The sequence below is a fragment of the Lepisosteus oculatus genome, chromosome 3, assembly GCF_040954835.1.
Source record: "Lepisosteus oculatus isolate fLepOcu1 chromosome 3, fLepOcu1.hap2, whole genome shotgun sequence".
NCBI lineage: Eukaryota > Metazoa > Chordata > Actinopteri > Semionotiformes > Lepisosteidae > Lepisosteus > Lepisosteus oculatus.
The window spans coordinates 62596239-62621148 of NC_090698.1; the positions used below are offsets into that span (position 1 = coordinate 62596239).

At 34.4% G+C, this 24910-nt stretch overlaps 1 protein-coding gene across 2 annotated transcripts in view; it reads right to left on the bottom strand.

Moving 5' to 3' along the window:
• Window positions 1–24910, bottom strand: part of LOC102685913 (ephrin type-A receptor 5) — a 134758-nt gene that overhangs the window by 49239 nt on the left and 60609 nt on the right. For both annotated transcript variants that reach the window (XM_015363896.2, XM_015363889.2), the window contains exons 4-5: window positions 3283–3438; window positions 2590–2925 (exon numbers count right to left, since the gene is read on the bottom strand). In XM_015363896.2, the coding sequence (XP_015219382.1) occupies window positions 2590–2925; window positions 3283–3438 (492 nt within the window). The remainder of the gene's footprint in view (window positions 1–2589; window positions 2926–3282; window positions 3439–24910) is intronic.

Sequence of the window (24910 nt, forward strand, 5' to 3'; positions counted from 1 at the left end):
CCTCCAGCAACTCTCATGAGCAGTAGACTGGAGTCAGATCAACGTCCTCCAACAGAGGACATTTTACTGAAAAGCTTAGAGCTGGACAAGCAAAAAAGTATATTGTATGAAAGGGCTCTACAAAGAGATTGTAGATGATTTTGTTGAACGGGAGGCTCAGAGGATGAATTTCAAATAAATTAGTAGGTTACTTTATTATGTTGTATCTAGTGCATGATGTTAAGAGAGAGGCACTGGAAAAGGGGTCCATAAAAATATCTGATTGTCAAGTTCTGCCACTGCATTTATTTATAGGTTCTCCTCTACAATTGAGAGCAAACAAAACCATAAAATACACTAGAAGAAGTTATTCAGAAACAAAAGTTCAAAGATCTGTATTCCACACATTTAACATTAAATAAGAATAGAGGAAGTATATATTACCATTTTTACTACTTTAGGAACTATATTCTCTTGGTATCTACATTTGCTCATATTTACTTATATTTTTAATTTTATAAGCGACTCCTTATTGGAAAGGTAACAATGTTACTGCAAATATTTAAATTTTAAATGGAATCCTCACTTCAGGTTCAAACAATACATTCTATCAATGTTCTAATGTCATATAAGTCATATTGTTTTTTTAAAGGATTATCTACATGACTAGATTTCAATGTTTATTTTTTTGACATTTCAATGTTTTGAAATTTTGGCTATGTTTAACCCTCCCTACAATATTCACATCAATATAAACAATTCACTGACAATTTAGAAGAAAATGCTTGATAAAATCAGAAAAAATCCATTAAACTGGTAATCAAGCTACAATTCTTGCTTTGCCAGAAGGTTTATCTCACACAGAAAGCAAATATGTTTACATATAAAATCTTTTTCAGTAAGTGATTTGACAGAATATGAACAAACTATATTATACTGTATATTGCATTGTGTATTAAACACATGCAAAGCCATCATTCATACATCCCTGAAATGGCAGCAGCAGTAGTTTCTCAGAGTCAGAGTCATGACAGTCAATACATTACCTGCAGTACCAGTGAAAGATTTTATCTGTCTCAGCCTGTTGAATACAAAGCTGATATTATTTTCCCATCAAAAAAATAAATAGAAAATAAACCATTTTTTAAAATGCTTGAAAGAAAAATGTAAGACATTGCCAAGACAACCTTATGCATAAATATTTGATTTGAGTAATGTAAGCTTAAACTCACAGAGCCTTAACTCTGGAACACTTCCATCTGAAAGAAATATAGTAGTGATATTTCTTGACAAACAAGAATCTCCAATAGTTGAAGCTGATTTTAAACTAACTAGTTCAAAAAACGTTTCTCAGTTTATTATAAATCACAGATTTGTGAGAGCCATTGATTTTAGAACCTAACTCAAATAATTCCAACAATGTGCAGAAAAAATTGTATATTAAGTCAAGGAATCCAGTGCTAAGAATACAAAATAACAGATTAAACCCATCTGAATATCAACAAGTGTACAAATAAAAAGAAACCCCTGTGTTCATTTGAACAAAGTTCCTTCAAGTAATACTTCTACAAAAATACTTCCATAAAAATCAAAAATTGCTTTTTAAAAGACCCACATTCTCAACAGACTCTGTTAATGCCAAAGTTGAATTTGTCAAACAAAATAGAACTATTCTTCACATGCAAAGACAGAGAGGTTTTCATTACAAAAGCTTCTGAACTATTCTTAAGTTCTCTAATGGATATGGTGGATATTGTGTTCCACATTTCAGGGTGACGATAAATGCATGTCATCCTCAGACAATGCATGATTTGTTACAAGTGATTGCTGCTGCTTAACAGTCTGGATCTTTGTAGTTGTAGTAGTAGTTAAGGTAATAGTAAGAGAAATAGAAAGAATTCATGGTGATGGTGTAAGATGTCAGCACCTTTAGAAGGCTCCACAACTAAAATGATGTATTTTTTCTTTCTACTTTTCAATATGGAATTGAGCTTTAATTGTTCCTTTGAAGTTTTCCTGTTGGCGCAGCACCCCAACCATTATGGTAATAATAGTTTTCCTGATATAGTAAATCACCTAAAATAACACATTTCCAATGCCCTCTACTTTGGCTTTAATGCACCCCAATGAATACAGAAACAAAAAAACTATTATGCAAGTGTGGTAACAAAGCCCAAACAAGAACATAAGTTAAATTCATCAGACTAAAGAATTTACAAGCTGAATGAAAGATAAGTTCCAACCCTACGACAATTTCAGTTTTCAAGCTGGTCATTTGAAAGTGGGTTTTCCTTTTTTTCATAAGACTACAGCATGTATCCAATGGACAGCCACTTAATAAATCTAGTACTTAATACTTGTGATAGGAGAATGTTTGGAAGTTTTTATTTACATGCATATTTGAACAGTAGTACAAAAGAAGTGAAAAGAGTTTTCAAAACATTTCGTAACAAATTGAACTTAACTTGTATTAAATGAATTCTCAAGATTTTTAAGATCATTCTTCAGGTTTTCTTAAGAAATTAGATTCTGAAACATTATTCCAGCACATTAATGATTGAACACACCAGTGATTTTGTTACTTAAGCCTTTGATACTGTCTCTACTCACCTGCCTGGTTGGTTGTCACATTTAGAGTGACAAACTGTCTGGGTCGGGCGCTGAGAGCTGAAACGCCATTAACTGCCTCCACCTCGAAAGTGTAATTTGTGTGGGCCAGAAGATCTGCCACCATCACAGAGGTGTTGCGTAGGTTCCTATGATGAGGGAGGTACCTGACATGGCTGCCACATTCTTCACACTGATTGGAGTCTGAACTGCACTTCTTGCAAATTATGTTGTAAGTCACATCCTTCCGGCCTCCTGTTACTGCAGGTGCCATCCATTCCAGGAACACACTTGTTTCATTCACATTTGAGATTGCATTTCGAGGAGCTGAGGGTGGCTCTGGAGTGTAGGGATAAAATCACAACCTTCAAGTAAACTAGAAATAATAACCATTTATATACAACTTTGTGACCAGGCAAACAAGTTGTTTCCTGTTATTTTATACTGACAAATGTACATTTTACAGAGGTAAAAATATGAATCACAAATTTTAAAATATGTCTGACTTTAGAGCTTAAACAAAAGGGACAGGGGTTTGGGTTATTATTTTTTTTTACACCTAAAGTTTCACAATTCATGTGAACATGCACTTAACCTAGGTTGGAGTCTCAAGTTTTGGACTTCTCCTTAACTCTAATATACAGCAATAAGATATTGAAAGAATTTCAGAAGCTTCTTTAATTAAAGAGCAGTTACTTGTGCAGTCCATATTGGGTGGGTCATTGTCCCTCCTGAAGTAGCCATCCTCACACTGGCAGGTGGTAGAGGCCTCTACATAGGTGTGACTGTGAAGAGGACACTTACTGCACCCAGGGCTCTGAGTAGAGGGTCTAAAGAAACCCGCTATGCAGACTGGAATAGACACAAGAGAAAGAAAATGAACAGTGAAAATCATGTGAAAAAATATTTATTGTTTTAGTCACAAAAAATGTTTTTGTTTAAATATCTTTAATGGGAAGTAAAAACTGTTTTTAAAACATGCCCTTGATGATACTCCTATCATGATCTTGGATTCTGATTTTAAACAGCTCTTGAGAATCTGCATGTACACCTCAGCTTTTAGTATGCTTAGACATACTGCAAACAGCTTACTGTTTGCTAAGTATTCCTGTGGCTGCATTATCACTCTTTGCAAACAAATATGTGAATATCATTTTTCAACGAACTTCCAAACATAAAAGGTCCCAGTACTAAATGTAATTCACTCTTTCTCACACAGAATACCAATTCAATTCATGAGGCTTTTCACAAAAAGTCTACAATAAATACATCAAAATAGTGTACATTCAACTAAGAAAATGTTATCTCTGCTTTGAAGCAATTAAATATAATTTTATGATTGAACTACTTGCACAAAATAAATCTGCGGATTTATTAAATGAATATTCAACTTTTGTAAAGTCACACACAAGTTCCTGGAGGCCAGGTAAATCTCACAATTTTATGAAAACTCTGGCTCCAAAATTGTTAAAAGAAATTAACAATAATAGCAGAGACCTTCTACTGTACATGTGCAAGCCCCAGAGACCAAGAGAGAGAGGTTTCTTAGAAATGAGGAATATTCTGCAACACTAAAAGTACCAAAAGTACCCTGTGACACTGAAGAGTTGCATTCCAAACATTGAGACTTCCAGGACATACTGTTTAATGCTGTTGTCCGTAAGACAATATTGTGAAGATGATATTGTCATGATTCATTACATGGTTTGACAAAATCATTAATGATAGGAAGCAAACCAGTTCAATACTAGTACAAAAGTAGCATATGAAGATTAATTTGGGATTTTTTATAGTCTAGTGAAGCCAAATAGGTTTCATTATTGAACAATGCTAGCTAAAATGCCAAAGATGTTTAAAAGTAATTCAAGCAAAAGGAGGCAATATGCCTTAGAATTTATCTGAGAGAAATTGACTTGAATTTGAAGTTTAATGGCTGGTTTGTCAATTTACTAAATGCTTGAATTTATTATAATAATTATATGAGGGATTCCAGTGATTTATTTGGGTAATGTTAGGAAATGTTGAAATTAATATTTTAATTAATATTTGTCATAATGTTTGCAAGTTCTATATATAAAAGGCATTTCAAAAGGAAAATGCATTTCCCAGATTTTACTGAAAAAAAGAGCAACACAGCAACACCACAGACTTCTAACTGATTCTAACTGCTTGTCTGAGAAGTAAGGAAACTCCTCTACCATACAATCACCTAGCAACACCACATATGCCGCAAACAATGCACCGGAAACTGGAGTAAACCAATCTTGGAATTACTTCACTGTCAAACTCCGATGTCGGACTTTCAAAAGGAAATGTGAATCACAAGATTTTTATAATTCTGGCAACACCACAAAGTGGTGCCATGTCAATAAAGAAGAATATACCTGAATGTGAATTGCCATGTTGTATAGGAAGTGAAATCAGATTGTATTGGGGAAAGAATGAATGGGGAGAGGGTAAGATGGGATATTTTGGTGCATTCTACAGGCAATGCTGGAAATGGATTCTTTTTTAAATTACTATACAAACTCTGTCTTGCTTTGATTTCAAACCATGAAACTGAAAGAAAAGCAGGGGGGGGAGGCACCCACACTGAGAACTTTAATATCATACACTAGCAGCCTATAATGCAGTAACAAACTATCATATGAATGACATACAAAATATACAAAAGGATTAAATCAAAACAAATAGAACACTTGAAGTAAGTGATATTGCAATGCAGTCTTATATATTCCAGCATCTCTCTCACAGTGATCACACCCTCCCCCTGTTTATTCTTACCCTGCTTGACAACACTATCTATTCTCATGCACCACAGCAATTCATATGCAGGTACATACTCTCTATCAAATTCAAATGAGCTTTATTGGACTGTCTGTTGTTGCCAAAGCAGTATTATTTGGTGTTATAAAACTTAAAAAAAAGAGCCATCGCTATTTTGTTTCATGCTGTAGCCCAGCTGATAACATGTTGTACATAATTTCTAATTTAACATAATTTGTAACTTTTGTATTAACTATTTTTTGGTTTAAAATGACTATATGTACTTGAAATTAGGTCCTTCCTTACCTGGTCAATGTGCAGATTACATGCTCATTTGTCTTTTACATTTTTAAAATAAAACGTCCAACCTAGAAAAGCATTTTTAAATGTGCTGTATGTATTACATACACATTCAAATCCTTTGATGATTTATGATAATTTAATTTGATGCAAAAGCTTCATGGAGAAGGTTAAAAAATAATTGGAAGAATGGCATTGTAATGGTATCATGTATCCTACTTCAAAGACTGCTTTCGGTACTGTATTGGTATTTTGGAGTGGGTGTCACCCACCAGTAGTGCAGACTGTACACTGCACGCAAACAGTAGCTCCAGTCTACATGGAATGTCACCAGAAAATTGGTAGAATGTATAGGTATTCCAAACTGAGAATGGTCAATTAGCTGATTATATTATATTAGATTAGATTAGATTGTCGTCTACTTGTTTTCGATAATGCAGTTTAAGCAGGGAAGGTACAGTACCTATTTAGTAAAATCTACACTGCATGTACCAATTGAAACACACAATTGCTCCAGAAATTGGCATCTGTTTATATACTGTATGTGTACCTTTGTGTGTTTATCGTGACAGCTTAATTAATGATAAGCCAATCCTTTATTATCTAGTCAATTTTATCTTCTTAGTAGTGTACAAGAGGTACAAGTAGTGTATTCTTCAGTTTAAAAACTTCCTCTGTTTTCATTTTCTGCCTTTTACACAAGGTAAAAAATAGCCCTTCATTGAAATGCATTCCCATATCAACCTATACCTCAGAAGACAGAATTCAACAAATTATCACTAGTTATATTTTTGTCAAATTTCTCCATATGCAGAAAAAATCTATGCATTTTATATGTGAGAGAAAATATGAATAAATCATCTCTACCATTGTTATGAACCAAGTACTGTAGGAATATACTTTTTTTTTTTAAGGGGACAGCACAAAATGCCTGTGTTGAGAAGGAAAAAAATGTTGAGCAATAGTATTATTCAAGTAACTATGATTTCTAGTGCTGTTTATATGGGATGTTCTGTAAACATTGATAATACAGAATATACAAAAACAGTTTTTAATAAAGTATACAACTTATGGTTCATTTTAATGTGATCCTGTAGTCACTGACAGCCCTGTTCTCTACAGAGACAAGGTTAAGTTAAAAAATGTTTTATGATGATATTTTATAAAAGGATTATATAAATATTCTAAGTGATTTATTCTTATATCAAACAAATTATGTTGCATGCTTTCTTCAGTTAAATGTTTATTTCCAACATTGATAAATATTCAATTAAATATTTGCTGACACATCAGTATATTACAATGTGTACATCTGGAGGATTGTTCTTGGAAATGTTTTAGTAAGCTAAGCAATAGAAAGAGAAAATTGTGTTTCTTAGTTTAACTAAGATGTCTTTCAATGACATCTTATTGTTCAATATTACGTTATTCTCTGTACTGTGTACGAAACAGAAATATCTCCGTGGGTGTTTTTACAGACAACCAGCTGTATTTATCATTCCTACTTTCATGAATAGCTAGTCTGAAAGGAGAGCACAATACAAGTTGTGCTCTTAAAAATGGCTACTAAATGTTGTAATTATGCTTATCTTGTTATGTAAATGAACTGACTCATCTCCTGGAATTAATTAGCATAGTCATAATCATAGCACTAAAAGAAAGCTTTACAAACCCGTGACATTTCCCTACTTGTCTATTAAATGTCAAAATGTATACAAGAAGACTACAGCTTACTTGCCAGGCAAAACCTAATTAGTGTACAAACCTTAATCAAAGCACAGTCAGCACCACCTAATCAGTTCCACAGAAACTGCATTACAAAGACAGCTTAAAAAAAGTAACTTGTATGGTGAGATAAACTGGTTTATTTTTTTGCTGATAACAGAACTGAGCGAGCCAGAATATCTAATAAAAATATGTATATAAAGTAAATGTGTTTAATATCAATGTGTTTCAGATGTCAAAATGTCAGAGTCTGCCTCCAGAAAAATACAGTTTCACCATTTCATTTGTTTTTACAAATAGTGTAAATATATTCAGATTTAACAGGCCACCCTCAGATACACATATCACCAAAAGGATTCTGAGACTATGATAACCTCTATTATGAAAGGGACTATAGCAGGAGAAAATCCATTTACATGTTTTGTTTTAACATTTTTGTGCTTTTTTTCGCTTAAAGTACTTAGTTTCTATGTGGAAGCACAGTGGAACAATAACTAATCACAGAAAAATAAAATCAACATTGCAGTTTTGTGATCATGGTCATGCCAAGTAACCTGGTCACATATACAGTATTAACGGTCACTTTACTTTATGATCAGAAGCTTGTTCTGACTGAGAAAGTGACTGTTTTAACTCTGAAAACTCTATATTCTGAATGATATTGTGACATTTTATTCACAACATATTAAAACTGGTTTAATTTAACCAATTTAATTAATCCAATAAAACAGGTGTATATATTGTACATAATACATCAACATTCTTATATGCACTGCGTTGATCATAATACATAAAAATGGTCAAGTACAAAACTGGATGTAGTGTGGCCAATGAGGTTTAGTTTATTCACACTTAAACAACTTTTAGGATATTAAGAAAGCAAATTAAATATTAGATACAGATGCAATAATAAACTAACAAACATGTCCTGCATTCTGTAAGGTTTGATATATCTGTGTGTTTTTAGATACAGTACATATGTACAATCCTTGAAGTATTAGTTTTATTATTAGAAAACTAGCAAAACATCAAACAAGTGCTCTTCTTAAATATGGCCAGCAGCCATATCACCCTACAACTCACAAATTACAAAAGATCCTGGCCAAATTTGCCATTGGCCTTCACCAATCATGGCCTTCAAATACTCCCCATCTGTAAATTGGCTTCATTACTCTTTTCTCCTCCCCACTGATAGCTGATGTGTGGTGAGCGTTCTGACACACTATGGCTGCCATCGCATCATCCAGGAGGATTCTGCACATTGGTGGTGATGGAGGGGAGTCCCATTACCTGTAAAGTGCTTTGAGTGATGTTTCCAGAAAAGCGCTATATAAGTGTAAGCAGTTATTATTATATGTTTGATTGCTTTATGAATCGAAATATTTACTGCAAACATTAATGAGCATTTTTCACTCTGTCACTTAACATCTTACAGATCATTCCAATAACAAGAGGGCGTGTATTCAAATGTTTAATTAACAGGTATAAAACATGAATCATAAATGCTCTTGGCAAGAGAAAGACAGCAGCAATAGACATTAAGTATACCTCCACATACAGACATTAATAAATGAAACAGCAGAATTTCATTGTAGCTTCAACCACTCATTATGACGTAATGTATACAAGACAAACATTGCAGTGTAATCTCTGTATGCCTAGGTAAGAGACAAATATTCTCAGATATTTAAGAAACTTAAATACCTAGAAATGCAATCTCTTGATTAACTATGTAACACAATGGTTTTACTAACTTTTTAAAAATAATACAGCACATCCCTACATAATTCAAATGTATTTAATTTCAAATGAAAAAAACCCAAAGCATTTAAAAGTAAATACTTCAGACATACAAAGTGTATTATTACAGTAACCAACACAATCATTTGCGTATATTCTGAGGTTGTGATTTGCCCTTAGAAAATGATAGAACACACTTCCTTAGTACTGCATTTACAAATGTTAGTATGAAGATTTAAAACAAATGCACAGTATAATCCCATTTCTCTGGTGAGAACAGTTGATAGAAAGTTGGGTAAAAACAGAACATGAAACATTAGCAGTATTACTGTACATGTAAATACAGAGTTATATACTATACTATGCTAGCTAAAACATATTTTATGTCTCTCTGCATACCTGAATTATTATTTGCATTCACTTGAGCTTCTGTGCTCTGTGATTCAGCTTCATAATATGGATAACTCAAAATTATAGTGGGAAATTATAGCAGTAATTATACTCCAAATGTGTTTACAGCCATGGTTAGGGTGTGGGTACTCAAACACAATAACACAATATTTAAATGTCTTAAAAAAAGTGTACAACAACAGTTTTTACTGAATTATTGTATCTTACGTGACCGGACTACAAATTCATCATCTTTCCGTTCTTTTCACAGCAGAATAGTAGAATGAAGCAAAATTAGATAAAAGCGAGTGAACATCAAAGTGTTTCTTCTTTTTTGCAACAGTACACTCTTGTTAATCAACGCATATTTCCTTTAATCTCTCAGAGAAGCAATTTTGATATACACTTTTCACTATAATGTCCTATTGCATTATGTGAGATCAGATAACTGTATAAGGTGACATGTTTTAAAGAATACAATATAAGAGTTGCGTGAACTATTTTGCATATAAAAATGAAAAAGAAACCTGGCTATAATGACTGAGAAATGACAAAAATAAGCCTCTAGCCCGAAGTGCTCTTTTTTGTAATATAATTTAGCTCCACAAGGAAAAAGAAGCAGTTATGCTGTAGAAGTTTTGTAAATGACTATTTCCACTAGTCAAAAAATGCAATTGGTAACAACCGGCCATGAAAAAGAGCAGACACAATGAAAAGCATTATGTATGCTACATTTGAAATCCAAAAACACTGCTTACAGTTATGAATGTTCTCAAGAATTTAAAATGTATCAATAAAACTCTAACAGAAAAATAACTTTCTATGGAGTAAAACAACCTACATGGTAAAATATTAAAACAAAAAACATCTACATTAAAGTTCACTTTAGGTTAACAACACAGTAGTTTCTCCATTCTAAGCTCAAGAAAAGCTATAAAGCACATTTTATTAGAAAATTTTTGTCTTGTTCATGTGTTTCAGACCTTCGCAGCTTGCACACCTACAGTATTTCTGTTTTAGCAAACCTACTGAGACTCCAACATAGAGATTTGTGGTGAAACAAACAAAAACAAATGACATGAAACAGAAAACGTAGCAGCTATCTGTGTTTTTTATACTGAATAAGCTGGTTAACTAGGCATACCCTATGTGGGGTGCCTTTCTTCCTAACCTAATTTTTAAAATGTCGACCATAGCTTTCAGACTGGTAAATTAACTTAAAAACATTGCAGTTACTGTAGGTGTGAAAGCAGATTGAGTGTATATATTAGATGTCTGGGCCACATAATCTGGACTGGAGGGTCATGCTTTGTAATTCTGGGTAAACCAATGCTGTCATAACCTTCAGCATGGTACATCGCTCAAATTACTTAAGTAAATTCTGTGCTGTACAAAGGGATTCTCTCTAGATTATTGTCACACATCAGAATGTGTTTTCAATTGGCTCATCTGACTAAATAAAGGCTTAAAAAAAACAAATCTTATTTTGGCATTCCTAGAACAATGCTCTTAAAGATCAATGAAGCTTCAATTTTGTTTTGTCACAGTATAGAAAATAGCAATTCTGTGTTTATCAGACAGATTATTTTTATGTGCTCTTGCACTGTTTGAAGTGCCGGAAACTAGTTAACTAAATGCCATTCGTCAAATTCTGTACTTAACTGATATGAACTCTTGCAGACCAAGGAAGCTGAACTGCAACCAAAATAAACTGTTGTACAGTATAACATATTTCTTGCTTTTTAAACTGTGAACAATTAGCCCTATTATTAATAACATGAATGCTAGAAATACCATTAAGTAAATGAAAAATGCAAAAATTGGTAATGCTTTTGATATTCTGTGAATGGTTTAAAAACATTACATTAAAAATGTTTTTAGTTTTTTTAGGTGGATACGCTGACATTTTATAGCAACTTCACACAATCTTGGCAATCACAATGCCTCCATATTTCAAAGCTTTGCTATAAAATACTTCAAAAACTTGCTTCCACACCAAAAGATGCTGAATTAACAGTAAATCTGAAGGCCTTATCATATTCTTTGACAAGGGTAAAGAACTGTAGCAATACAGGCTTTTAGAGAAGCTTAATCAGCAAATACTGACAGGGCTTTGTAGGAAAACATGGCTCCACTGGAGTTCACCGAGGAAGTGTTAAACTGGAAAAAAGCAGTAAAAGCAACTAACATGCATGGAGTATATATATATCATACCATAATCAGAAGAGATTAAAAGGGATAATGATAACTTGTAAAAAAACAAATGAAAATATGTCCAGTTCATAGTGAAAATAGTGTGGGCTGCAAAATGCAAATTAAATTTTTACATATTTTATTCTGATAAAGACTGCCTGTTCTCAATACTTTAATTTTGCTCTACAAATGAAAACAATATTACATGCATACAGTTGCTCTACCAATAATTTTGTCATATCTTGAAGGCTACTCCACTTGCTTATCGTTGTTTTGACAGTTCATGACATGACACGACATACTGTACATAGAGCACAGCACAATCAACATAGAGACATAGCTCACTCACTGATCTTACATGTCACATGTACCCAGTAGGACTTCCTAAGATTTCGTAAAACTAGAGATGGGGCAGTTAAAAAATGTAAAACTAAAAAATTAATACACCTACTATATGTATTTATTTATATTGCATATAACATAAATATTTAGTACCAACTTTTCCTTATACAAGTAATTTCCATGAGAAAAAGAATGCATGTTGTTAAGAAATGGGTCAAGGTTCATTCCATGCTGAAAGGTAAAGAAAAGAAATACTTAAGCTGTGGATCCTACTACAGGATCCACAAATACAAACTTAGATGAGGGGGACAGAGGGAAAGTAACAAATGAATTAGGCTTAGGAAAACAAAAGACAGAGTAGGTAAGTAGGTGAAGGGACCTGAAACTGCATTTATTTATTTTCTTTTAGGCATTCATTTAACTTTTAATTTGTTTTAGAATTACAATAAAACAGCTACCAGCTGCTGAGTGTTTCATAAGGGAACACCAAATAACAATAACAATGTAACAATAATTTAACTACTTCTACTAATACTCAGAACTGCTATACTCCCTGGAGGTAAGTACTTACAAAAGCAACTATGAGATTCAAATAAATTGATATACTGTAAGAGTTTATTACCCTTCACTTGTATGTTTAACTGAACTAAATAAATGAAGAATGATAAACTGAATATACCAGCTATATGCACTATGTATCATTCATGTGAATTATGACTAAAACAAGCCAATAGATTAGGACATACAGTATACACTTATAAAAGATATGAGGGACAATGGAAAACCACATCCTTAAAGTTAGCCCAGGCCAGATTTGCAATAAATTAATACATTTACTGTAAAGGAAGCTTGTGTGTTCATCTCTGACAGGAAAGATCAACAAAATGAATTCAGTAGTGCATGCTAAATATTTTGTACGTGTTTAGTTTGTATTGCCAACAGGAAAAACGCACCTGAAATGTCAATGTTTGGGTCTTCACTGCAAATTACTGTACTTAAAGTATAGTTTTTAGCACCTATTCATTTTCTTCCTTATCCTTTTGCTATGCAGTTACAAAATATGAGAAATTACTGAGAAAAAAATAGAAAATGTCACATCTAATATACACTATGAAATATTTATAGTGCTAAAGAAGCTACTTGTATTTTACAGCAATGATTTTTTTTCAAAGCCAAACAGCAGATGAACTATAAAGGTCAATTTTAAAAGATGGCCAAGAACTATTTTCTATGATCACAGTTTTTAAAAAAGTTGAGCACTGACTCAGAGAAACACTTAAAAAAGACGTTCTTTCCTAAACCAGACATCAAAGACTAGGAATAATTATCACACATTCCCCTGAGCAATATAACAATCAGGAATTGAAAAACAGTATGATATGGTTTAAATCTACAAATCATACACTGTGCATTGTGCATACTTTACTATATACAGTACATTTGGTGATCCAATACCTTTATGATTAGCAAACTGAAAATACTACAGTACATGTAGATTCACTAAATTTACCTACAGTATAAAGCATATGGGAAAAACAGTGTGAATTTTGCAAAATAGGTTTAGCTTAATATAGAAGCAAATTTATTTTTTTATTGATCTGGCTGGATCTCAGTGCTAACTTTGATACTGTTGATCATACAGTCCTGCTAATTAGAGAGGATTGTTTGTATTACTTATATGATATTATCTTATATATCTTATCTATCTAAACAAAGAAATCAGGTGTTGATTGTCCTCTACAAATTTGATCACATCTGGAGTCCTACTGGGCTCTATTCATGGTCCCATTCTTTTTAGTATCAATATGTTGCCATTGGGCCAGATATGGAAAATGTCACGCCCTCTGCAGCCAGAGGGCGCTCCTTCTCTGTCCTGTCCCTAGTTTCCGGTCTGCTGTCCTTCCTGTCCCTCTCTTTCCCTTGGGCTATATATTTCCGGGTCTTGTACTGTGTCCTCGCTCAGCATTGACATTCGGATATCTTGAGACCCGCCTAGCACCAGGGCGCCCCACGTCCGCTCCTTGAGGGCATAGGTTTCTATACAGCATTCCTGAACTCTTTGCACTAATGAGCCCGGGCCTTTTTCCCGTCTCACCGCTACGCATATATGTCTTTTTCCGCTCTCCTGCTCCCCACGGTTAGTCCCTTTGGACGTCCGTGACAGAAAATAGATAATTTCCATTTCTATATTATAGAAGTATTATAGACACCTAAATTCATGTTAACACCAAATCTGCCATTAATCATGCAACATTTGCCTTGTCACATGGCATAGATGATGTTACAAAATAGATACAATACATCTTTTTACATCAGGCAAGACCAAAGATATGCTGATTGACTCTCTTGATCAATTTAGCAAATACTGTATGTCACATCGAGTATGTCAGTTTCAGTATCAGTGATCCTAGAATCACCCCAAGTACTTAAGGCAGGTGTCACGATCGCTAACCCCTCCTCTTAAGGGTGCTCCAGTCCTTCCTTGTTCCCTCCCATTGTCTGCACCTGTTCCCTATTCCCGCTCCCCCATAAAAGCCAGATGCGGACCTCACTCCTGGGTTCTCATTGATTTCCGCATCGTGAGAGCCCGGGGTCCTGCTGCATCTGGCTCCGTTATGGTTTTAAATTTCTGTTCCTGATCCCCTGCCCCGCCGGTCCCGACCCAGCTCATGGTTTTAACCCCTGGATGGATCTCCTGGCTTTGGACCCTTCTCTCCTGTCTGGATTCCCCGTTTGGACTTCAGCTTTGTTTGTTCGCCCGGACTCACTTTCCCTGTACACCTTGGACACGCCCCCCTGTATCCTTATCCTTTCCTGCATGACTTTTTCCCTCTTGTATCTTCACTATTCTGGATCGCGTCGTCCGCATAGGGCCCGGAAGGAACTGCTACGTGACAGCAGGAATCATACTGTCATCACTCGTCTGAGCTGTGCAACTCAACCTCATATTTGTTGTTTATATAATTTGTGGACTAACGTTACATTTAAAGGCCTATGAACCAGAAGCTCTACAAGTAATGCCCTTCATGTGTCCAAATTCACCTTGCATTAAAATCTTTTGGATGGCAGTAGTCTTATGGTTCTCTTCTCATCCAAAAAAGTGCTCAAACCAGCCAGTAGGTCTCTATGGAACAACATAACATTTTTATGTTATTCTTTTACAACAACATGAATAATACTAACAAACAGTTTCTGACTCCTGTAGACATGACAAGTGTGTTCTCTTCTGCTTTCATAGTTTTGTGTCTCTTTTGTGTCTCTTGTTGTTGATGCTGCCTATTTAACTGAGCTGGTGAGCTGGTAAAATAAAGGGCCAGTAATAACAAGTCTGTCAGACAGAAAACATGTAATCTTACCACTGTATAAAGCCCTCAAGTATGCAGGCATATATTTTCACCTTACTCTGCAGATTGGTTTGTTCCAGTCATTGGCAGTAACAACCTGAAGTGAATTGTGCACAAAGTCAGTATTTGCACTTTGAAAGTTCGATTTAATAAAGATGTTACATTTTAAATCGTAGGATGGCGTAGAGAAATAAAATAAATTATTAATATAGGAAGGTGTAACAACCACCTTTATTTATATTTAGAAATTATTTTTAACCAGTGAAGCACTCATCTATCATGCAGGGCCAAACAATCAACCAATATAGGTCACAATGACAAGTGCAATAGGGAACCAGTGCTTAACCTTTTAGTTGAATGGTATAAAACATCAAGCTTCGCTAGAGCTGTTTTAGAAGCCATTCTGTAACACAAGTCGAAAATGTAGTGTACATATAATGGAAATAGTATAAACCAGGAGAAATATGTAAAACAAGATGTTTCAAAAATGGAACCATCCAGATTTAACTTAAAATGATTTAACATGAGTTTTGAAAGTTAAATGTGTCTTTTTTCATGCGACACAAAAGGTGTCACATTTTTTGTAATTATAAATATGTATCTAATTATGTATATTAATATTACCATTAAGGATTTGCAACAATTTGCCTTCTAAATGCAATAGTAAACTCTGAACTCCTGATTCACCTATAGTACATGTAATGTATATTCTTTGGACCTTCACTTAGTTTTCAAAAACAAGAAAACTAATGTTTCTCATGTTCTATTGCTCTATGATGGCTGAATGATTTCCTAGCCAATATCAGATCTTGAAAGTATGTCAGCACTTTCAAAACCTACAGTATCATAAAATCCTCTAATGTTAGCTTTTTTTCTGTTTAATTCAATGTTTTTAATTTGTGTATTTAATGCCAAACTAATCTCCATCTGGAAGCTTAGATCTCCATTTGTCAGAAAACGCCACCACTGTTTTGTATACAGTATCTAGAAGAAGCTCCACTGTCACTTTGTAACATTACGTGCCTCTTTGAAAACAAATAACAATAAATACAAAGAAAGGATGCTCTATAAAATAAAGATTATTTTTGTTTGATCACAGGTATTAATTAAATATATGACCAAGGTAACTCTCAGCTTCAGATATTAATTCAAATGTAAGTCTGCTTTCCCAAAAGCAGAATTCAACTTGCCCAGTACTAAGGAGGAAATGTTAAGCTTATCAAAAAATAGTTTTATGCTTCTTCAGAGTCTACATCCCTGTAATTTACTTTGTGGGTATAGGTTTACAGCTTGATGTTGGTTCAGATATAACATTAGGGACATTTCATTTTGATGATTCACAAATGCTAAAAACATATGTTGTATTTTAAACTGTACATAAATAAATGCTGTATTTCATGTCCTCATATCACAATGAACTTTCAGCCAAGACGTTTTCAAACTGCATACGTATCAAGTTCTGTGGAGAAACACAGATTCAGTAGTGTAACAAATAACTGTATGTCATTATCAAGATAAGTTCAAATTCTTTAACAGTAATGAGCTGATCCCAAGTGAAAAAAAGTAAGGCATCTTAAAATTTCATCCAGATTTGCAAAAGAGGTCATCTATATTGAATAATTTTCTCTGCACATAACAAAAAGAAAATCTAAAATTTCTAAATATTACTTAAAATAAAAACTGAAGTCAAGTGTTTAATGGTACAGAAGTGCAATACTTATGTAATGTCTAATGGCTTTCATTTTATATCATTTTAATGGGTAATAATACTAAGTATCGTTTTAGACCTTTGAAATTGGGCTTTAGATGAACACCATCAAACATAATCAATCTTTCAGTGACTTGAAGACAGGTGAATTGGACAAGCTAGCCGTGGCTGCCAACACTTATATAGGTTACTATGGGTTTTTTTTGCGTGTGATAGAAAGATTTATGAACTAGTGTTGGCTACTGTGTCTTGCAAATGGTAGAACTGAAATGTAGCATGCTGTGTTGATAAAGTAAGGTCTTCAATAACAAAATGAATCACATACAATAGTTGATACTACAGTACGAAACAAATAGAAAACATAAAAGTACAAACAGAAAACATCTAAACTAAAACTATAATATAAATATTTTAAAGTAAATAATGGGGTAGTTGAGTTTTAGTGTAGTTTGTAGTTTTGAGACAGTGGGTATTGTTTGTTTGTATTTAAAGAGCTGCATTTGCCACGTTAGAGATATCACATTAGAGATAATCAAAGGAGTTATAATTAATTTCAGTTAAACAAAATCACTCTTAGGTCACTAAAACAGCTACATTAAAACAGAAATATTCAACAATCAACCATTCCTAGTGAGGTCATTAATCCAGTTTCCATAGGAATTGATCACAGCACAAAAATAAGAACATACAGTATATCAGAACAGGAAGAAACAAGGACAGACATCCTTATCATCTTCAGGAGCATGTGCTGTGAAAGGCTGCCCTTTTCAAATAAGACTGGAAACCAGATTCTATCCAGGTAATCTGAATTAGTTAAATACTACCAGAACCTAATATTATGTAAAACAGATTGTTGTCTTATGTATTTGGAATTTCTGATTTCCTTGACTGTGTTTCCTTGATACACTCTGAAAAGGTTCACTCTCTATGGCCAATAAAGGTAATTTGTGTATTAAGATTACAGAGACAGAATTATGGGATTGCAAGGCTTTGAAAGTTACAGAATCGTACATACAGTATCTGTTACTAGGGTAACCACTGTGTATTGTGTTATGTTGTTTTAGTGATTATGTATATAGTCAATAAGCTTTTGTGTTGTCGAAGTTTCTGTCTCTTTATTACTCTATTATCAAGTTGCCCCAGAGAATAAAGAACACACACATCATGTGATTTTCGGGATTAAACTATTAATCTTTATAATTTGCTATCAAGCTGATTACAGGTCTTAATTTTTATATTGATTCAATAACCTCCCCATTTTAGAATTTTAAGCACCCCCAGGAAGATTTGTATATATTCTACACTTACTTTTGCAAAAATGTGCTGTTATAAAATCATAGTTCTATATGGAGGCTACTAAATGCTCATAAATATCCATTGAATAAAATGGTTTGGCATGCTGGTGTCTTTGGCTTTCACTGGCAGTTACATCTGACCTACTGTATGATGTTTTGTCATACTACTCTAAACAAGAAGTATGATATTTACTGCTTAAATATAATAATGGTATGAATATCTCAGTGGACAAAGATCTTGTACAGGTAAAGAGGCTTTTATGTCCCAATGAGCTCTAGGGCTATGTCCTCTGAAGTCTTACACTGCTAGCATAGCCACCTAAAGGAAACAGGTCTGAGGTGAGTGTGTGGACTAAGTCCCTACAAGTTCTCAATAGAAGAGCAGGTGTAAAAAGATAACAAGACCTCAACAGATGTGAAGGTGGATGAAGGCAGCAAGAAGATCTGGATCTCCAGTTATCTCACGCTATCCTTGCCAATGGGTGTTAGACCTCTCCCTCACCACATCAAGATAGTGTGGTTGCTATAGGCACATCAGCATACCATGGTATGAGAAGTCACACACATTTCTAACAAGAAACACAACATCCTCCGGCAACCAGCCCTTGAATCTGCACGTAGATAGGGGGTGTTTGACAGATCGTTTGGCAGTTGGGCAGAATAAGGAGTGCAATTTGGTATCTACTACCTGTGCAGTTACCTTTAATCCACTTTTCTCACTCTGCATAAAAAGGCTGACCTGACATTAAATCTGTTACAAAAGGTGATGTCACCCTCTTGGAACCTTTATACAAATGATTCTCCTGTGGTACAAGCCCACCCTTTAGGTGCAGTGTAATTCTTGACTTTTTGGGAAGTGGCACTATGTGTTGCTGAAGCCAGAAGTGCCCAAGAGTGGCCAAAATCAAATCGTAATGGGGACAGAGCTACATTTGTCAAACGCACACATGCAAGAGGCTTGAAAAAGTATACAGAGAATATGTTTGCAACGTGATAATAATATAGTGTGTCACACAGAAATGTCTAAGGGCTTGTGCTTTTAAAATCCACTATATTAAAATAAGGGGGTATATACTGTAAATTCCTAAAGGAAAGATTTGGGAATTAAGCTCCTAGGTTCTTTCAATAGAAGGTCGTTTATTTTTAAGAGAATAACAAAAAAAAAAGTAAAAACCTGAAGCCAAAATATAACTGATTTGACTTTCAAGGGGACATGGCAGGAACGAACACTAGCAGTCACAGGGATGCTCAACAAGGAGAAACAGATTCTAATTTTTAACTCACCACTCTCCCAGACAGGTTGATATCAAGGTGTCATTAAAGTTCCAGCCCACAGCAAATTCATTTGCAGTTGTTAGAACTATTTTCTATGAAAGTCAGAGGTGTCAGATCTTGATTTATGACAGGGTTATTTTTTCTCTACCTTGACACTATTAGGTAGCATGGCTTGTACAGCAGCATTTATTAAGCTTTCCAAAAATGGATCAGACAACAGTTTGTGTCAAATAGTTACATCAGTTCTTAAAGCGTTACCTATCTCTGAAATCTCATTAGTTTTTTTAAGTTGACAAGGAAAAACAACATTGTTTAAAAAAGCACCTCAAAGCAGTTTGTTGAAATATGTACATACAACATGTTTTCCTAAAATATATAATAGCAACTTCTGAGGAAATTACACTAATAACATTTTGAAAAAGAACAAGTATTATATTTACATTAATAGAACAGTAGGTGTAAAAAATAAAAACAATGTAAGCTTAATCATATAAATACTGTAGAATTGTTCTCCTTGGTGTGATGTGTCCTTAACAGTGAAGTGACCATTATGGATTTTCAGACTATACAATTTTTAAACTTGATGATGTAGTTTCTCCAATGGTGCATCTGTGAACAAGACGCATGCCTGAGCCATTTACAGGCATGACATCAGCCAGCTAGAGTAAAACTCCGCAGCAGAAGAGGAGTTTGGCATTACATGGTTAGCCACTGTCTAGAGAGTGGCAGAGAGGGTGCTCAGAGCCCACAAGTGTCCAGAATCAAATATAGGCAGGAGCACAGAGAGTTGTGTTCATCACAACTTCATTTGAGAACACCTGAATGAGGTCAAAATATGTCCAATTTTATGACCCTCAGTGTTGTGAATTAATCAGCTGTTAACTTATGTTTACTTTGGCAATCAGATCAATGTCTGCTTCCCATTTGTCATTTTGACCTCAATCTATACAGTATATAAAATGGTTAGCAACATTTGCTTTACTGTAGGAAAGGGGACGTGTAGCATAATTTACCCAGCTAATGTTTACATATATATAAAGAAATGCATACCAGTAGCAGGGAAATCAGTAAAAATAACCAAGGCAAAGCTTGAAATTAGTTTGCTGTGAAATATGCATCAAGTCCTGAGATTTCAGGAAGTACTCCCCAAAGTCCTCCTTGGCCAACTGAGAATAGGAAGGGTGAAAAATACTTCCAAAAAAGCTCTCAGAACAGCAATACCAAAACTAAGATATATTTTGATGTGAGAATCAAAAGCTGAAGGAAAAAGTATCTCAGAATGTTTATATTGGAATGATTTAGCATTACAAACTTGCCACAGAAGGTTTTTAACATTTTGAAATACTGCCTTACTACCATGGCAATATGAAGAGGTTCTAAAAAAACGGAGTAATCCTTTTGCAGTATATATTTGCAAAAAAATATTCTAAAAGAGGCATCAGTGCAGAATCAATAATGAAAATAATACTGACAAAATAATGCCATTAATCAGAAGGATATTGAGAAATTCTTCTAGGAAAACATTTTTGATCTTTTATATTTCAAACCTTTCTTTTTAAGTCAGTCCGCATGGCAGAACAAATCAATAGATACGAAGCACGCTGAAGTACAACTGGATTGACTGACCTTGGGTTGTTTTCTCACGAGGGCCCTGGTTTTCAAAAACTTGGCACCTTTTGAAGAATACTGTAGGTGGAGTTTAAATCTCTTTAATCCTTCCCATCTCAAGACTGCAGCAAAAAATGTGAAGCTCTTTTCTTAAACATGATAGGTATCATTCAGCAAATGTTAGCAACTATAAAAACTTTAGGCTTTTTGAGATTGGGACAACATTCCAATTGTAATGAGGCTATTGGTGTACAACAGGTAATATGTAATGAAAACAATGTGATGTCTTTTCATTGAAATCCTGCAGTACGTACAGTATGTAGTGAACTTCGGATTACATTACATTTATTCACAGAATATGACAGCTTTGATCTAGGGGTGATTTTCTTTCTCTTTTGTGTTGCCACCTTCAACATGAACTTTAAATTGCAACTTTTGCCTAACATTGTATTCAGTCTGTTGCTGTTGCTTATTTCCTCTTGAGCATGAACAGATAATAAGACCTACTGTATGTATTGTTTTATCTTTCAGAGTATAAGCATAATAGCCAGCAGCCATGTCACCCTGCAACTTACAATTGGCAACCCACTGAAGCTAAGCGGATGTGAGCCTGGTCAGTACCTGGATGGGAGACCTCCTGGGAAAAACAAAGGTTGCTGCTGGAAGAGGTGTTAGTGAGGCCAGCAAGGGACGCTCACCCTGCGGTCCATGTGGGTCCTAATGCCCCAGTATAGTTATGGGGACACTAAACTGTAAACAAGTGATGTCTTTTGGATGAGACATAAATCAGAAGTCCTGACTCTCTGTGGTCATGAAAAATCCCAGCGCATTTCTCGAAAAGTGTAGGGGTGTAACCCCGGCGTCCTGGCCAAATTTCCCATGCCTCCTAATAATCTCCCTCTATGAATTGGCTACATTACTTTGTTCCCCCCCCCCAAAGATTTGGTTCAAACCACCAAATGGAGTGCCGATAAGTGGACCCTGCTGATGCCGGATTAACGCTAGGATGAGAGAGAGACTCTATACATACATGGTTGAATCAATAAATGTCCATAAAATCTAGCTGAGACAGAATCTAGAAAATATGAAAAGAAAAGCCCACAAACATAAGAAACTGCATCCAGATGAAAACAACTGAAAGAGATGTTTCACCTGAAGTTTAATAAGGTCTGTTGGATGAATTTCCTTGGTTTTAAATAAGAACAGCATAATCCTTCAAAAAGATTAATAAAGCACAATGTGCACGGAGTAAAGTGTTCTAATTCAATAATGGCTTGTGGAATAAACGATTTCCATACATAAGTTGAAATATTGTTCTGAGAGATCCTATACAATAAATCAAATTCTAGAAGAAAAAAAGCAGAATTTCAAGTACTTTATATACCTTAGAGCCAAGCTGTATCAACTGTGAGCTCAGATTGAAGGTTTCAGTCTTGTACTGTGGCAGTTTCAGAGCAGGACCATATACAGTAAAACAGATTAAGAACCTCTTCATTTTAAAATATATTTTCTGGAGAAAATAATTTTAGTTTTCAAGTTTTTACATCTGACTATTTTACCCACGTCTTCACAAATTAAGTGTATTTTGCCTTTAAGAATTCAGCTACTGTCACTTTGATAATGCACTTACTGTAGCTTAGGAAGAATCTGACTCCAGAACTAAGATTGGTGCATTGCAGCAGAAACAAAAGAGAAGCTTTTTGTGAACTAAAATGCATAAACATGGTAGCTGAGGTTTACAAAACTTCAAAAACATGAAAATAGTTTTGTCTTATATAGTCTTATCCAAATTATGTGTTCACACAATATTGCAAATAAAAAACATTTAGCAAGGCTTGTCCCACTGTTGTTTATTGATTATGTGTCTAACTCTGTTAAAATGTCTTAAAAGGTGAAATTATACATGGAGACACCATAGTTCTTTTTAACATCAGAATTTGATTGTGCTTAAGGATTTGTTTTTACAAAAGAGCTATCTTTAGGCACATCTGCACCAAATACATAGAAAATGTGTATAAAAGCAGTATAGCAGATTATTTTGCAAAACTAAAACATATCTTTGCTCAATCCAAATGCCCATATGTGTTAATGAAAGACACAAAGACATCAGTAATCCTTATCTGTTTATTTCAATGTTTTCTACCATTTCCCTACACCTTGAATGTTTTGTTACACTCTCTCCTTGTCTTAACCACCCATTCCTCAATTTTCCATTCATAAGAGTACAGTACATCCCATAGTGAAGAGCTTTTCATAGATATCATGATATTTTATGCCAACTTATCAAATGCTCATATCTGTGTGCCTGTTCAATCAAACTGGTGCAAGTGGGTCAATGTGAATATAATTTTCAAAAAATATTCTTTGCATATGTGTACAAAATAATTGTGGCCTACCCTCTCAATATCATATACTTTACATCAGGCTTACCTTATTATGTTAATAAGAAGTCTATAAAGAAAGTTTTAAATTAATAAAAAGTAAAAAAAAAAAACATTTTTACACCTATGGGCTTATCTACTTTGAATATTTGGAAGAACAATTATGCTAGCATCAAATGTAACTTAACAGAAATTCTGTTTTTTAAGCAGTCAAAGTGCTTGCTCAGATAGATGTTCAAACATATGGTCCAGACATTTCCTGTTCAAGGATAGGGCATGTGAAATAAGTATGTCCATATGGCCTTACTCTCCCCATCAAGTGCAAGAGATGTACTGTATCCATAGCGTTAAGACAAAAAACAAGAAAGGTCACAAACAAACGGAGAATGTTTGTCCTATCTGTCCTGTTCAGTAGTGGCTGATTGATCTTAGGGCCTCATCAAGCTGTTTCTTGAAGGAAGTCAAAGTATTAAATAGTTTATTCCTTTCCTCCTTTGAGGAAAAAATCCTTTGGGTAAAAAAATGCCTCCTGTTCATTTAAATGTTTTTCCACATAATCTCCACTTGTATCCTTTGGTCCGTGATTCACTGTTAATTTTGAAGACGTTGACTTTGTTGACTTTGTCAATACCTATGAGGATTTTAAATACTGGTATCGGGTCTCCTCATATTCTTCACTGTTCAAGACTATGAAAAGATGCCATTCTTTCAGCCCACCAGTGTAAAACACTTCTTTAAGTCCCAGCATGTATCTGGTTGCTCTACTCTGGACAGGTTCCAGAGCAGCATTATTTTTTGTAACATGTAACTAATTATTATTAATAACTGTTGTTGTTATTATTAGTTCCTTTGCAGCCAACACATGCTGAAGTAACCCCCCACTCAAAATACTTTCCTTATTATACCAGAATCTTTATACTGTAGTCTGTGTTTCCTATTTATTTATCAATAAATTAATCAAACCAAATGCACAAATGTCTCTGAATTCCAAGCCCCTATAATTTGAGAATTACTGTAATTGTTTCCGGGAAACTTTATCAAAACCCTTCTGAACATCTAAATAAACTATGCTATATTCTTTGTGTGCTTTTTATTGCTGTTGCCTTTTCAAATATCTCTGACAATTCGGTTAGGCAAAACCTGCATTTTCAATATCCATGTTGAATATCCCCTAGCCAATTGTCTAGGTCATTTCAGAATTTTGGTGGGTATAAAATCTTACTGGGATCAAAAGATCTATCTACTTTGTCAGATGTG